Source organism: Parus major, chromosome 10 (assembly GCF_001522545.3).
Source record: "Parus major isolate Abel chromosome 10, Parus_major1.1, whole genome shotgun sequence".
Taxonomy (NCBI): Eukaryota; Metazoa; Chordata; class Aves; order Passeriformes; family Paridae; genus Parus; species Parus major.
In genome coordinates this window covers 2,778,126-2,795,982 of record NC_031779.1, presented here as the reverse complement: position 1 = coordinate 2,795,982, position 17,857 = coordinate 2,778,126, and the positions used below count along the sequence as shown (strand labels likewise).

At 38.0% G+C, this 17,857-nt stretch overlaps 1 protein-coding gene across 2 annotated transcripts in view; it reads right to left on the bottom strand.

Annotated features, from left to right (window-relative positions):
• SCAPER (S-phase cyclin A associated protein in the ER) overlaps positions 1-17,857 on the bottom strand; it is a 132,510-nt gene that overhangs the window by 39,317 nt on the left and 75,336 nt on the right. For both annotated transcript variants that reach the window (XM_015639247.2, XM_015639245.3), the window contains exons 24-25: positions 9,582-9,697; positions 3,060-3,183 (exon numbers count right to left, since the gene is read on the bottom strand). In XM_015639247.2, the coding sequence (XP_015494733.2) occupies positions 3,060-3,183; positions 9,582-9,697 (240 nt within the window). The remainder of the gene's footprint in view (positions 1-3,059; positions 3,184-9,581; positions 9,698-17,857) is intronic.

The following is a 17,857-nucleotide window of genomic DNA, read 5'->3' as shown; positions in this document are numbered from 1 at the left end:
TAGAAACACAGGATTTCTTTTCATTTGGTAAATTATTTCATATCATTCTTCCATTACCAGTACAGATTTTGTGCTTTTTGCATGTGTAGGCACTGGGCTTGCTTCAAAAACGTTCTGAAAAGTACATCTCAGAGGTCTCAGTAGGATATCAGACTTTCTATGTAGTAACTAGCAAACCAAAGAAATGGAAGTGGCTCAGGAAGTCCATGGGCTTGATGTACTGATATACTTGATATACAGGTGAAGGTTTCAATTTTAAATTCCCTACCCCTAAACACTTCAGCATGTCATTATCTCTTCTACTCCAGCCCTGTTTCCAGGATTTACTGATCTCCACATGGGCTTGTTATTAGGGACTGAGGGAACTGTCAGAGCCACACAGCTGAACCCTGTGGAGACAGATGTCATTTCAAAATGGACTAGAGGAGCCCAGCAGCACAGATGTGCTGCAGATTTCACAGTTCTTGTCATCAGCAGTGCTAACATGGAGCTACCTTATTTGATGCAGCACAGAAGATTAAAAAAACTGACCACAAATGGTGAAGAAACTGCAATAGGATGTACACTGCAGTAAATGGCAGCACATTCCAGGCAAGAAGTGGAAGAGAAAAATTATTTTCCTGTGACTAGATAGCCAGATTAACTTAAACCCAGTCAAATTTCATAGGCCACTTACCTAAAATATGGTGCAAATTTAAGCACTTAATTTTGGAGAAGAAAAAAGTAACCAACAACTGGGTTTTGATCCCTACATTTGTTTGATGGCTACTTCACCTAATGTTCATTGCACATTCACTAATGATGTCTTAGAATTTTCAGATACTATGCATTGAAAGATTGCCTTAAAAAATAATCACAGTGATTTGTTGTATCACACACACAGGTATGGTTTAGGTGTATGGCTTCTCAGATATATTTGGGATAAGTACATGATAGCTGTCACTTGACTGGAAATAAAACCCCCAAAATATGAAATGTTCCTTACATGCTTATAACTCCATTAATTACTTGGTTTTGTTGGTATGAAACCTTGCAAAACAGACAACTAGGAAGGCTGCAATTATTCTGCAACTATCTTCTGGCTGCAGTAGACGAAGAAGAGACAGCAGTAAATAAACAAAGTTCCAACTGCAGCACAAGACCTATATGAATGTAGGTGGGAAGGTTTGATCCATTAATCATGGAAGTCAGGAAACACCCCTGCTGCCCTCAACAGACACTGATTTAGGCATTACCTGAGCTAAGGAGGCTGAGGAAGGTAACAGGGTAAGTCAGGCTACAGAAGGTTTCCTACCAGTCCATTTAAGCAGGAGGTAAAGAAAGGTCTAAAAAGGACACTTCAAACTATTAACCTGGACAGGCTGGATGTCACACACACACACACACAAAAAAAACCAAACTAAACCTAAATCCACATGAAACTGGCTGGAAATAGGGTTTATACTGGATGTATTCAAGATTATATTGAAATGCTTCTCAAAACAGTACTGTTTCTGTATTCAGCAAATATTGGTGTACTTGTTTAATAATTTGTTAAAACCTTGCAAATATACTTTCTCATTTCTTACTCCTGGTATTACTTTGGGCTTTATTTTCCAACACAAAGTGGAAATACACATAACATGGGGAAAGGCTGCATCACACAGCTCATCCAACCAGGAAAAGTGGAGGCAGTTAAAAGTCTCTGGGGGTATATTTTACTATTTTGGTATTCAGAGCTGCTCTCAGTTTGTACATTTCTTTTCTGTAAAAAAAGGAAAATTCAAACTTCATCTGATTTATTATATTTTCAAGAGAGAAAAATCAGGGTTAGAAAAGCAGCACTGTTCTTGGGTTTTGTACTCAAATATGCACTTCATGGAACTATGAAGATACCCCAGTTTAAGGGCCAATTCTGCATGAAGAGAACATAAGAGACTTTCTGTATAGGAAAGAAAAGTGCACTGTGGATCATGGGAAACATTAAGCTTTAATTACAGTTTTGCTGCAATTCAAGGGTAGTATTTGGCAAGAGACTGAAAAGAGCTCTAAGTGCAGTAAATTTTCCTTCTGTAGTATCTCTGAGCTCTAGGTGGCCAGCTCTGCCTAAGAAATCCTGTCTGTGTTCCTTCAGGAAATGACAGGTCGTTCTGCAGCGCTGCCCTGCGAGCAGGACAGGGCTCTGGCAGCACACTGAGCCTCGTCACTGGTGAGGTGCTGGAGGATTTCCCTGTGGGTAATTCTGCCAGCACTGCCCAGCACACCTTTCACTGAGTGCTGAAACATAATACCTGCAATCCTCTTGGAGAGATCTGCCAGCAACAATGAGCTGGCAGCTGCTCACAGCAGAGTGCACAGGTTGCATTTGGGTTTTCTTTGTGTCAAAGAACTCGGACTATCTTTTTAAAGTCCTCATCAACAGTCCTATGGCTTGTTGATTCTAACAGCATCACTTAAATTATTAAAAGTATGTACATAACTTTTCAATTAACAAACTGCTTGGCTCATGAAAACACATACACACAATTTATAAGTAGAAAACCAGGACTAAATATCTTATGATGAGCAGGTCACTATGAATTAAAAATGAGTTTTCAAATAAAATATTTAATGACATTTCAAATTAAATGAAACACTAGAAAATTAAAACTTTCATTGCTGAAGAGTCCTATTTAAGCACTTCAGCAAATCAGACTCTGGCAATGTATTGACCTGACTTAGATTCCAGACACTGAAACAATTAAGAATCAAGCACACACAGAAGAATCATTATAGTCTATACTTCAAATATTCCTATAGGGTGAGTTAAAGAAAACAACCTCAGAAAATGCTAAAGATAGAACAATATCCACTCACAGAGCTCCTGGTACACATGCTTTGGCAGAATTTATTTGTAGAAGCAAATACATCAATTTCTATAGACTACAGTAGATCCAGACACCAAATACAAACAACAAATGAATTTTATTCTTTCAAGGTTTTATTCTTATTTATCTCCTGGTGTTCTTATAGTTTAGATACTTCAACATGTCTGTGAAGCATGCAAAAATTTCAAAAATTAAAAAAGTTATTTTACCTACCGTAAATTGGTGTATCAACAGGTCCATCAAAAAAGTGATCTTATTACTAAAGAGGATATAGGTGCAGTTTTCTATGCAGTTGCTGCAGGTGAGGCTGTAAACATTTACTGTACTGCACAGTGACCTAAAAAATCAGAAGGGAAGAAAATTAGAATTTTACTTTCTTCAGTTTCTTTTATTAAAAGCAAAGAAATGGCAGCAAATCAAAAAACTTTGCAGGAATTCACATTAATTTTCCTCAACTTGGGATTCCAAACAGAACTAATACTTTAAGTGAAATCAATTAAATTACTTCAAAACAGTAAAGCCACACACTGCAGGTACTAGACTCTCCTGTATTCTAAACTTTGACCAAAACTGATACAGAACATCAGCTCCAATAATAAATACAGATGTTTCTCTAAAGTAAACCAAAATAAAAAGAACTTTTACTTTGTTGAGTTTTTCTCAACATGTGAAAAAAACGAGACTAAGTTCAAATAAGCTCCAAAGAAGAAAATAAATTATGAGCACTGTTGAAAGGTCGTACAAAAGTGGGACTGCAACAAACATCAAGTTACTGCACTGAAATCATCAAAGCTGGTATTTAACAGAACAAGCTGTGGAGTAATTCAGCATACTTCTAGAGCTGAGTTTTATGCTTTATCTTTCACCTCTAATACTCTTTGAAACAACAAAATTATTTACACAATAAGGACTGTGGCTTTACTGATGCTGGGCTCATTGCTGAGGCATCTGGTCACTTAGCCTGGCTCCCAGAGCTGAAATGGAAGCCTCTCACATACATACATTGTATTTCTCAAGCAAAGGAAAGCTGGAAATGCTCAGAGGTCAGAAAAAGTGGAGTAATTTTTTTTTTCATTTGTATGGCTGTATTGTCTTTTCTTCAGCTGAAAAATTTTGAAAAGAAGTGAATGAACATTTTTACTTCTCCTCCTTTTCTGAGTATCACCATATTATTACCAGTTATATTAATTTAACTGTACTGGTAATTAATTTTACTCTACTGCCTAATTAAATCAATTTCAATCTGCAGATTATGTGATGTGAAAACAGCATTAAATAATTTCTTATTGACCAATAGCAGGTTGATATTCATCTATTTCACCTAATTTTTACCCTACAAGGATAACACCTAGAAATAATTAAAGCAGCATGCTTCATGTTCATTTTTACAAATCTGTCTTGCAACACTATTCTCTCTTCCTCTCCTGACCATATAAGAGGATTTAGTTCCCTTTTCTCAGTAATGCTGAAAAAAATATTTTCATTAGGCATCTCCTTCTACCTTTCATAAAGATTATTCCCTTGTGTAGGTATGATTAGAGAGAGAAAGAGAGAGGAAACTATATTGGTAGTCTCTATTTTCTGTTGAGAAGATGCTTTAAATCAGCTTCTGTCATTTTATCAGCTATTCTAAAAAAAGATCAATTCTATTTAAATATAAACATTATAATTCATCCAAAGTGTCAAATATGAACCTGTAGGTTAATTCTGACAGCATTTCAGAGTTCTGAGGTGATTTAGTTAAATCACTGCAATAAATGCTTTTTGATATATGGGATTCCTAATTCCTAAGAGGATCATTTATTTTACACTTGAAAACACAAAAACTTCCCACTTTATATGAAGACCAAACTCCACTGTAAGAATGCATCATGCTTTTGTATTTCCCAAGTGAACTTCACGTCACAAAGAGTACTGGTGTTTCCAGAGACTCTGATAATGCATTTGAAAAGGTGCTGGAAGCAAATGGATGTCAAATTAATTTTTCACAACAATAAAGAGGGTTGATTTAATTGATACCATAAGCTTGCTAACAGCAGCTCGTCTGAACACATTCTGATCACGGCACGCGCTCAGCTCTGCCTCAGCCCCACAGCCTGACTGCAATTCAGCACCAGGAGTGTCAGCACAGAAGTGTCCCCAGGTGGTTGGCAGTGTTAAATGGCAGATTAGAGACAGCACAACTAATTTCTTTACTTTAATCTTATTAAGAGAACAACAGCTGTCAACTGTCATCATTTCTGCACAAGGCCTCGGAGACAAGCAAAGGGCTGTGAACGAACAACTTTATTTAACCACACCTTAAATTCACTGGGATGAAAACCCAATGTATTTCCCACCATTTTCTTTCCTTTTGGAAGAAAATAACTGCTCTGAATTCCCAAGGTGTTATCTCCAGAGCCCCCAGAGGCAGCTGAAGGCCTGAGCTCTGCAAAGCAGGTGGTTATTGATTACTGATGTTGCTGTAAACTTTGTATCACACCCACAAATCAGCTTTCCAGCTCCAGCCCCAGCACCTTCACTCCATCCCACGGCCAGGCTGCCCTCGGATGCAAGGCTTTCCTCCAGAGTAAATCCAATTATAAAAACCTCCTGACGGTACACAAGCTTGGAGCCAAAAAAGCAATCTGTCTTTAAACTGGACAAAAATACATCTCTATGTTATGTTTATTTTATATGAGTATGAAGGAGGAGGAGAGGAGGATTCACTTTAATTAAGCTAGATCTCAACAGTTTATATGTCTGCACGTGATTTTTTTTTTAAATGTTAGATCATCTTCATTTCCTCAATTTGCCTAATACAAACAAGTTGACAAACTTTAACTTTTACTAAAAATATTCAGGCATTAACAGTATGCAATCATGGAAAAATAATCCATGATAGTGCACCAGGATACAGAGGCAAGAACTCAACTTTTGCTGTACAAAAACCAGGGCATCATCATCTTCTAAGAATTCACCTGTTTCAAGTGTAAAGCTTTTCCCGTTTTTACAACTTCTGATGTTACAAAAGAATGTGCATTGATTAACAATGAATAACCCTAAAAGCTCAATTTGGCAGTGCAATAATACAAAACTAAACATTATCAAATTTAGGATGTGTTAATTCAGTAGAAAACTGCTCAATTTAACCAGTTTGAATATTATGCAGCACTCTGATGGGGAAAGGGATCAGTATTGGAAATTACCTGCTGAGCTGCAAAGAAGTGGGAGGTGAAATATTACCAAAAAATGGTGCACAGAACAGCTGTAGAGTGGAATGGGTAAGGAACCATCAAGGTAAGAATATAGACTGAAACAACAATAAAACTGCATGAACAACAAACCTACAGCTTAAGAAGTGTATGCTCCTAAACCCAAGTAAAAACTACAGAGAACAAGTTATAAAACACCTATTAGTTCAAAACAGTTCTTAGTGAAAAATGTCATTTGTATCAGTGCTATCCAAAATATTATGGGGATTTCTTCTTTTTATGTATGTAATTATGGTTTGAGCTTTTTTATCCTGATAATATTTGCTTATAGAAATGATGCAAGAAACTGTATGAAAATAGAAGATACATTAAATTGACTTCAATGCCACCTTAATTCGCAGCAAAAGTCCAACTTTGTTCCTTACACAACTACTGCCAATTTCTCTTCTAAAATACTTGTCACTCAAGGAAGTCAAAGTATTTTTCAAATGTGAATTAAACAAACCCTACAAGCCTCATTTGTTAGCAGGTTTGTTACCAACATGTCATGGTAAATGAGCTGCACATTGCAAGGCAGCCCAAGGGGTGAGACTCATCTCCTGCTCTTCATCTGAAGGCATTAAATCTTTTTGCTGGGCAGCTCCCTTTTGCTTTTCTGTAGAAGTGTAAGAAGAATATCACAGGGCTCTAAAACCTTTACAAATTCTGCTGACTGTGTTTTTTCTTGTTTTATGGAGAAGTGGACAAATCCTGGAAAACTACAAAATGCTGCTTTGAGAAATAATACGGCTGTACATTAATTTTTATGTTAACATCAAAAATAAAACTTATCATAACCCACTGCTTTCTCTTTCCTTTTTCCAGTGATTTATTTGAAGGAGAGAAAAATTGCCCCAACACCAAATGTATCATCTGTCTCATAAATGTCACGTCTTCCTCACAGCATTTCCCATCCTGCTACTCTGACTACTGGACTGGACAGTGGTACAAAACAACAGGCATATTGTTAAACCTTCTGATAATAAAGCTTTATCTTGTAGACATGGGATTAAAGTTCTGAGCTGCACCATACAGCCAGGATTTTGGGGAAAGAGAGATGTAGATAATAGCCCATGTAATCTCCTCACCTACTTGTAAATAGCTTATCCTCATCACAAAGCAACAGACAAATTCCCAATTTAAGATGAGTGCAAATGGTTAAACGTTTCAAGAACCCACAAACAATCTGAAGTACAGTAGTGTCCTTTAGGCAAAGCTATTTGGCTGGGGGAAGATTGGAGGGCAATTGATGAAAGGTCTTCATTTGACTTCTCTCCACAGAGCTTTGCTTTGTCTTTAAACAGAGAAAACTGCTGCTTTGCCAGTTTCAATGTTCAAGAAATCAGGATGTAAATGACATGTGCACAAAAGAAAGATAAGTCACTTCAAACTTGTTTCAACATTAAGTGACAAATGTGATCTGAATTCTCATTTAAAGAATTAAACATATTCTATAATTGCCCTTGGTTTTGAACCTCCCTCAAAGACTCTGTATGTGAAAAATTTCTTAAATCCTTTCAGTGAGGCCATAATACCCATGAATATGGTTTGTGCCTGGTTCAAACTGCTCACAGAAAGCCCCAGCCTCTGGAAGTACTGCTTGCTCTCAATAGTTGAGCTGCAGATTCTGCACAGAACATTCTTCTCCACCAAAAAGAGCACAGAAATACCAACAGAGGAGGCTGTGCACCTCATGCAGCAACACCAAGTTCCTTGGGCCATTTCCAGCAGACTCCAGACTCTCTAAGCCTGACTCAAGCAGTCAGACTCTCACAGACCAACCCTGCAAGAGCTGTTTGCTTCAGAGAGCAGGATCTCGTGTCAAATTACGTGCAAGCTGATGGATAACTTCCCAACTTCCATACTCTCAGGTGCCTACAAACTGGAGACTGCAATTTGCTGTGAAGCTGAATGAAATGCTCTATTTCAGGAATGGAGCAAAGTTCTTCAGAAGATGTTTTTAACATACAATGCTGTCAGAACTGTTTATATTAATCTCTTTTCTGCCCCCGTATTTCCTTTGGAAATATGGCTAGTGGAAAATCTGTGTTAACAAAACAATGTTTAGAGAATTTTTCAAAGATGCAAAAACTCTTTATAAAAACTCAGTCATGAACAGGCTCAGGAATCTGAGGGACCACTGGTCTGAAAAGGGTGTGAGACAGACAGTGACTGCCAGAGAGAGGAGCCTCTGATCAGCTCTCTGGATGTGACTTCTGTTACACAAATGTGGCTGACATGGGGCTTTATTTGTCAGCACACAAACTCCTTCAAGACCTAATACATTCTCAAACTGCCTCACAAACTTCAAACCCAATGTTTCCTGTAATGTAAACACAATGTTCTCAAACCTTCCCAACAAAGATTACCTAAGCAAGACTTTGCTTAAAAAGGAAAGAATAAAACCCAAAGATGTATGTACTGTGCACATTCTAAGAATTTAAAGCTCAGTTTAAACTAGGCTTTAAACAGGGCAGAGAGTGCAATGCTGTCCCTTGTGAAGTTTATCCCACATTGATGAGATCACTCAAAATTAGAGTCTCTACAAATGAAGAAGCCCCAAGGCCGTCCCTGAGCTGCTCACTCAGCCCAACTCAGGATTGCTCACCAGTGTAGCTGGCTGGACCTGCAGTGCATTTGGCATGACTGCAAAGGCAGGAATTTTATTTATTCTCTTATAAATGTGAAGTCAAGATATTAAAAAAATGTTTTTTCCTTAGTGCTCTTTCCTAGCACTCCATACTTAAGTCCCTTAACATCAGCAAGTTTTGATCCAAACTCTCACACTGTAGTGCCTAAATTACAATTATACCAATATTACAAAATATCTACAAACAATGGCAATGGTACACACCAGGATATCCTGGGTTTGGTTCATCTTGTACCAAAGCCACACCTAGCTCTGCTCTGAAAGCACCTATATATTTTTGATTGTATAAAAACTAGAGTTAGAGATTAGGGAAAAGAGCATGCTTTTGAGTTACCAGTTTTTGCAGGAATTCTGCTTAGTCACCACCTTCTTTTTTAAGGATTAGACATTTAAACCCTTCCATTCTTCCATTCTGTAAAGAGGAATTTCTCTAATCCACAAGAATTCTGATTTACCTGTTTTTGTAGGAGGCCTTTCAGCTAGCAGTATCTTACAACCATTTCATTTTAAAAGCAGACAGATTCCAGTAAATTACAACCCTTAAAAAAATTCTCCTGCTTCCCACTAGAGATCTCTGCAGACTAACTTCAAAAGATATCTATCTCCTCCTCTGTTAAACACAGTTTCATTTTTTTAATACAATTAGCTGTGCTCAGATATATCATAGCTCAAAATAAAACCACCACGTTAAGAAACCAGAGGGTGAGTGGAAATGTCTTTCACCTTCCATGGCACAGAGAACAGCAGGGTTGTTTGCTCTCAAGTCCAGCACAGGACTAGGAGAAGCAGCAGCAGATGTGAAATGAATATTCCAGTGACTCTAAGTGCAGGTGAAGGACCCATCATACTCACTTAAAGGGAACCCGGGCAGCTGCACTCAGGTTGGTGGGAGAAGTCACCGTCTGAAGAACATTTTCAAGAGCACTCAGTCCTCCTGCAGCCCGGAATGCAATTTTGTCTGCTGTGTTCTGAAGAAACACAAACACAGAAGAGAACCAACAGAAATGAAAGAAAAGTCTGCATAAAGGGTACATCTGACAGTTGTGAATTCTGTCAGTGTAGAAAGCCTTTAATGAATATATTTGTCATGTTGGACCCCTTTGAAAAAGAGCATTTCACTGCTTGTGCACAAGAAAGAGCACTTTATAGAGCAGGAGTTGAAACTCTCAGGAGCTATTTTTTTCAATTATCATATATACATATCCAGTACTACACAGATAATACACTTGAATACCATATTTTCAGTAAGTACATACAATTATAGGGACTTTATTAAAGTTTGTCTTCACCTTTTGCTATTACATTTGTAGCTATACTGCTTTGCACAATTTTAAAAATACAATCTCTAGATGGGCACTTCCTTCTTTTTACAAACTTTTCCAACAGAAGAAACCTCCAGGCTTGATTTATAAATATGAATATTATAAAATAGCCTAGGCAGATCCCTTTTATCTGAGGTACCCACTTAGAACAGGCACATAGCAGAATTTTACACTTAAATACCATTCTATCGTTATTCTCACAGTTTGCAAATGACTTTTTTGTCATTTTCCCAAAAATGGGATTTTGCTGAAGCAGATCCAGTATTTTAGAACTTACACTCCTTTTCTTTCCTGCAAAATTGGTTTAATCTCCTCTGTTTACAATAAAGCAAATAAAATCTTATTCTCTAAGCTGTTTTGTATAGTTTTATTGGCAGTTTGTATTTGATTTTGTCAATGGTTTTGTCAATGATGATGATGATATTCTAGTTAATAAGAAATAATTTCTTCTCTTCCCCTGCCAGTGTTGAAAGAGCTTCACTTATGGGGAAAAAACAGGAAGTCCTCTATAAACATGATTATTATTATTAGTTTGTGAAGAATGTATTCTACTGTAACAGACTGCACAACAGAAAAAACTCCTAGTAACTCTGACAATAAAATACTTATCTGAACTAGAAAAATAATAAAGCAGCTGTAGTATGATTTAGATGGGCAGCATTTTCCACTGTGAGATCAGACATTACACACAGAAGTACAGATCTTACTTTTTATTTAAATCATGCAACTTTCTCTCCATGAAGTTTCAGTCAAGCAAACAGCTATATTGTATTTAATTTATAAACTACAGAAAAACTATTCACAGTAGTCAGATATTCAAAAAGGAGGCATTTTCCACAATTAATATGAACTGCATTTAGATTTTTAGGAAACCAAAAGATTTATCATCCAAGGGATAATATGAGGCCACAAATGAGTGGGAATCTATATGCCAACTCATCCAGGAGTTAAGAAAATCAGCCAGTGATTTCCAACAGGCTAGATGGTAAGTATAATTTCTGGCAGTTAATTTTAGCCCAGTAAGCCCAGTAAGTGTGCCTTAATTCCAGAGTTATTTTTGAGTTTCACTCATATATTCTTCCTTTGCTTCCTCTTCCTCCCATCTAAAAAATATCTCAAACCCCTGCCTCCTTAATCTCCCTTGGCTCCCAATAACACTTTCCACCAACTCCTGGTAGAGCCATAAAGAAAAGTCCCGAAGAGCGAGGAAACAGTTGTGCCATAAATCATCATTATCGATTTGATTTGAGCACCCTGGCTCACAGCCACAGCTCTCAAACCTCCTCCTGCCCTGCTCCCCCAGTGCTGCAGTGCTCCCAGACACAGCCCAGGCTCTTTCTAACCTTCCCATGCTTGCTTCAGCTGAAAACCCTGCAGGTGTAAAGAGACATGCTGTTATTTGCAGAGTGCCTTTCCTTGGCAATGGGCACACCCTGGCAGTCAGTGCAGGAACACAGGAGGAGCTCAGAGCTGAGCAGCACAGCACTGAGGGTTGTGACACTGCTGATTTATCTCTCACTGCTCCTCCAGCTCCAAATGTGCCCAGCACTTGCCACTTCTCACTTTCCCTATTTCTCTTGGGAGATTATGCCACAACCTATTAGCTCTTGTGGCAAGAAGTCTTTCCTGTCATTCAGACCAAATATGCCCTTTCTCTATTTCATCCCATTACTCTGAGTTATATCCAATTTATTGCATTCATTTTGTTTGTCCCCTAAGCAATTGCTCCATTCTTGAACTTGTACACTGCTTCTTTTTCCTACTTGGCTTGTTTCTCAACTCTAGGTTCTCTTTAATGCTAAACTCCACCTTTTGTATTTTTTCACATGAACTTTTCTTATCTGTGAAATTTTTCCCCCAGAACTCCTCTTTTCTCTAAAAATACCTGGTAATGAAGTGTCCAGAAAGGAACTTCCCCCTATCCCAGATCACACTAGAGCCACACTGAAAGAAACAACATCTCCCTATTCTGAGGGAAGGTTTATCATGTATCTGTTTTAAAAATATATAAATCTTTTAAAGTTGTTTCAGCTCCTGTGTGCTCTCCTTCCATTTCAATCTGGAGCATCACTTGTTCTATAGACAGACTTTTTCAGAGCACCTGGTTCACTTTTGTCTAATACTTCACTGAAATGCAAGTCTACTTGTCAAAATACAAATTTTTATTTTAAAAACTTCTGTTACTGCTACAGTTTTCTACCAAGCAGAAGGGAATCTGTAATTTCTTCTGATTTTATATGGTTTAGCTACATGTCCCACCACTCCTCTTTCTAGATGACTCATAAAAATTCATTAGCATTTTGATGCTTATGAATGAAAAGAAATCCCTAACGATGTGCATGGAAGAGAGGGAGAAGCTGCAGTAAAAGCAAGATACAAGCAGCAGCAAAGCTGGGGAAGATCCATGAGCACAGTATCTGTTACCTGTGCTCACAGAGCTCTCTAAAACTGCCATGTAGGGATACATGGCTTTTAGTACATGGTATATATTTCTCTCCAGTGATTCATTTAAGATGGAGAACTCCCAGGGCTTCTGATCCATTTCTTGGAAGGCAATGTTGATGTTGAAGTAGCTGCTGGTATTGGGCACTAAGGAATGACCTTGTCCCCATGGGAGTGTCCAGCTCTCAGGAATCCCAGGATCACAGTTCCTGCCATGGGAGATGAAAGGAAAACGTGCCCTGTCCATAAAGGAGCAGAAGAGTCCCTTTAATACTGCACTGCTGATGTTTGCAGGGTGAACACCACAGGAAACACTGGAAAAAGAAATTGTCCCTTAGCTGCCCATTCCAAGACCTCGTACTGGCAAGCTGTTAAACAGAAATCTCCCTGGTGCTGAAACATATTGTCATTCTATCTCTGAAGCAGCCAAATCACACCAAATTATTATAAAATATGTCTGAATTAATTCCTACTTGAGGCAATTTTCAAATTTTAAGTGTTTTTATATTCACCTAAAGAAATCTTTCTTGGATCATAAAAATACGTGAGCAGGACATCTTATCCAATTTGTCTTTCTCTCAAAAATGAACTAATATCCTTGAAAATATGATGTCCTGTAGTGCTAAAGCTTTACATTAGCTGATACATATTTTAACAGGAATTCAAAAGAAGTGGACTGAGGCATCTCAGTTACTCAGAGCCCTTGCTCACATACTTTTCTTATTTAAATTGAATTTAAATTAAATTTATCCTTGCCTGAACCTGTGTAAGAAAAACCCATTCAGGTAACTACAGCTTTTACTCTGGTGGCACCCAAAGCTCTGAGCAGGCATTAGGCATTAAGTGAGTATCAAAAATGATAGATCCTACAGGGAATAAATGTTAAATCCCTATTTGAAAAGAGCATAAACCAGCATTGCATGTTTTTGCTTCTCAAAAGGAGCCTCCAGACTTCTAACTTGGCCTCCCAAATTAATTAGCTCTCCTGTTTATGAAACCTGCTTCATGATTTCACTGCAGGAACTGTTCTTTGAGTAGTTGCACATTTAGATTGGGAGGGTTATTCTGCAATCAATACCATGGGATTCATGTTCTTGAACAACAGAAAATATATCAACATGTTTTTATACATCGTTTTTAAACAGTGTGTAAATATTTTATTTGCTAATATGTTTCTTTTAGAAATTCACAGCTATTCAAATAGCATTTTTAAACAATTAGATTTTTAAACACAAGAGGATTTCTGTGCTCTGAAGTTACCTGGTGACACAGGACAGCAGAGACAAATGAACAAGTAGGCAAAAATGATTATTACTGTCATCCCTACATTTTTAAACACAGATGAGGAGGCCCAAAAACCCTGGGGATGCTACCTAGATGTGTCTTAAACATCAGAAAACAAAAACAGAGATGCAGCTCTTCAGAGCAGCAGACGCAGCACTCAAATTCAACCCATCCAAAGAATCTGTTTCCCTTATCCCTCCCCAGCCCATCATTGGGAACTACAGTGGTCATGTTCACACAGGAGGAAAGCCAACCCAGGGGATGTGACAGGAAGCATGTGTTTAATCTCTGGACCATTATAAACTTGTCATTTGAAGCTCACAACCACTAATTTAGGGAGAACACTGAATGAATCAAGTAACTTAGTGGGAAGTGTGTGTACACTACTGCATGTGGCACAGTAAACAGAAACAGTGATAAATTAGACACACCATGTAACCATTTTATGGATTAATTATGAATTAAATATATTTAAAAACTTAAAAATAATCTTTAAAAATAAAGGACAAACAATCAAGACAGCTCCCTGCACAGTGGGTAAGCATAGCTGACTTATTTACTTACCTGTTACAACACCTTAATGGATCTGAATTTCCCTTCTCTCCTATGGCTTGAGTGACAACTGACTAATAGGATTACAGGCTCTGTTCCAATAATACAGCTCAGCTACATGCCAGCAAAAAATGACAGCCTAAACCTGAATTACATGGCCTGGGAATCCATCCAATTATTAACTAAAGTAACTGTTATTACCTAACCTAATCAAAGGAGAAGCAGCTGTTAATCTTTGGTGGCCTGCAGTGTAGTAGCGGTCAGACTGGATGGCCTGTCTTTGTACTTGACTCCTCTACAGACAATAATTATGTCCTTTGTGATCAAGAAGGAAGGGCTTCCTAACCTTTCAGACAGAGGCAGCAGATGGGGAACAACTGTTTGTGTGTTCATTAACAAGATAGGGTAGATTTTATCAGGGTTTGGCATCTGTGGCACCCTTGGAAGCACCACTTACCCGAGGACACAAGTATGTTTGGCAAATTCGAAAATGAGCAGACTAAATAGAAAGTTCAATATGATGTTTTCATCTCATTATCTGACATTTGGTACAGAAAAATACACACAGCTCAAAAACAGTGATTTACACATATGCCCCATCCTACCCAACAAAGAAACACATGAAAAGGCCAACTGGCCTGTGCTGGTACTTGGCTGGCTTTTGTTGCACTCATCAAAAAAGTCTTATAATGTGAACTGTGTGCTTCAGAAATAAAACCAAACTGGGGGAAAATGCTGCTGAATTTATACAAGTCAGTGGGCAACACAAAGTAACACAGAGGGAAATAAAGCCAGCAACACCTATTGGGTTGTGTGTTCAATATTCCAGGAGAGAAGTGAGACCAAACCCTGTCCTGCACCACTGCTCCCCTCTCTCTGCACGGGGCACTGGCAAACTGCAGCACTTGTAGAGCAGAGGAGGTCAGAGAAATCTGTCTCACCAGGAGGAAAGACAGAAGTGTCACTTAGTTTATGCTAGGGAAAGTAAAAATATGCTGGGATGACAGTGTGGAAGGACCTGAATGAGAAGATGTCTGATAATGCACAGGAACAGCTGATATTTGGAAGCTGAAACCAAATGAATTCAGGTGAGAATAAAATGGGGGTTTTTTAATGCCAAGCATAATTAATGATGAGTATAATATACTTAGCAAATATAGTCAATTCTCAATCATTTAAAGTTTTTAAATCAAACCTGATTATCTCCTAGAAAAATGTGATCCCAGTTAAATCATAATTTATTAATTTGGTGCAAGAGTTATTGGGTGAAATCCAATGTCCTGGACCAGAGTACTCACTTCCATACATCTCTCCTGTTAAAGTGTTGTTATTAGTTAATAAGTAGAGCAGAATCAGAAATAAAGCTGAGCTTTAACCACTGAAATGATTTAATGCCAGCTTTGCTATCTCTGCTCTATGTGACTTTAGCTCATTTTGACTACTTGAAATATTTTTTAACTAACTGAAATACTCTGGTGTAGACCCTCCCTCAAAGACAAACATCCAAAATAAATATTTTCACGTAGGCTAAAAAGGAAATTTAGAAAAATTATTTTTCCTTCATTAACCTAAAGAACATTTTCTGCTGGTCCTGCAGAATGTCCAAATCACAAGCTGATCTGGAAAGCCCATTTGAACAGAGCTCAGGAACTGAAGTATTTCACAAGAAATTATTTCTGAATGGAACCCAAATACTTCAAAACATGTTCACTTCTATTTCTGGAAGAACACATTTGTGCAACTCTTATTATAAACTGTTCATTGATGGAAGAAATAATAATTAATTAGTAAAATATAGTTGAAATCCCTCTTAAGAATTTTTTTCTTTTCTTTTATCTAGTGTTTGAAGATTTTATCTAAAATGCCAGAGGCTAAGAAATGCAGTTCAAAGCTTGCTTAGAAAAACAAACCAGACAACTGAATATTGGGCTGGCTTCTCTTTTTTTTTTTTAAACCTTTCCTCTCCCTTTAAATAAATATACAAGTTTATCTACATGTACATACAAACCCATGGACACATTTGTGACTGTAGAAAATCTACGTTCTTTGAGTAGTTCTCCAGACTTTATACAGTGAAAATCCCTAGAGGGTACACCAAGGTAGTATCTTCTATTAAAACAGGCAATTTTGTTCCCTGCAACACTTCTCTTCAGTGAAATTAGTGTAATAATAATCCCCCACTCCATGTGAAAAATTCAAACCAGTTTTCAAACATAAGTGAATTCAACCACAATAAAATTTCAACCACTGAATATCAATGAAAACTAGTTTGGGATTAAAACATGAGCCAGAACTGGCTAAGTGTCGTTTGAATTGGAGGGAGGCATTCATTCCCATCAAAAAATATTTCACATGTATTTGTATGCATTTCTTCCTCCTGCACTGCTTATGGGTTAAAGCCCCAGCAAGGGAGGCCTTGGGAAATGCTCCATCCCATTTTGCCCTGCTCAGCGAAGTGCAGATTCTGAAGCCTGAAAGGTGATTTTGAAGCCTTGAAGGAAAGGCAGCTGCTCTGTCTGTGCACTCCCAGCTCAGGTCGGAGCAGAGGTTCCCTGGCACCTGCTGGAAAAGGGGCTGGGGAAGGTGTTTCACTCCCTGCACAAGCTCAGCACCTGCTCATGCCCATGGAAAGGGGCCTCTGGCTCCTGAGTCATCTGGGTAACACTGGCTTTTTACCTCCACAGCTCAGGTATGGCAACTGCAACTTCACAGCCTGGATTTAGCACAGAGAAAGACAAATATCTAAGAACAAAAAGGGTGAAAAGGCAAGCACTTGATACAGGGTTCAAATGCAATATAAAATGAGGCTTACCTTATTTTTTAAATGTATCAAAAATAAAAGAAGAAGCATTTTTGACTATCATCTCTGAAAGGCTACTATTGACAAGCAACCTAAAATTCATTCAGGCCTAGGGACAATACCAATACTAAAATATTGATTCTTAGGCCTGTCCTGAAAACACTAAACATCCTGTGCAGAGAAACCTAATTTCTGTCTATGCCATCATATACTTAATTAATTTCTCTGCTTGCAAACATCTGCCCCTATTGTCAGGTCAAACCAAATTCAATAGGACTCCTTACTAACTCACTGTATGATCTGATTGAACAGGATGAGCCTTATTTACACAACTTCCTTCCAAGCTCTGCAGTGGCTTTTCAGGTCAGTAGTAAAATCCCAGAGAGGCATCCTGTTATACTTCTGTTGACAAGGAGAGGATCCTCACAATCCTAATTGTGAAGCCACAAGAGTCAGTGAAAGCCATAAAGACAGGTAAAGGTAATCCAGTGAATTCCATGCTCTGTGTTCAGCTGCTTTCAGCCACGCCAAGTAGCATTACAGGAAACAGACAATATTGCTGGGAAAAGTAAGAATTATCCTCACACATATCTTGAGAGACAGCACTGAGCATTGCAGTACTTGTGCTTATTAAAAATAAATGTTTAGTCTATTTATAAATAACAGGGCATCTAGTAAGTGCATCAATTAAAGGAAGAAAGGACAAATAGAGCTTTAATAAGAGGAAC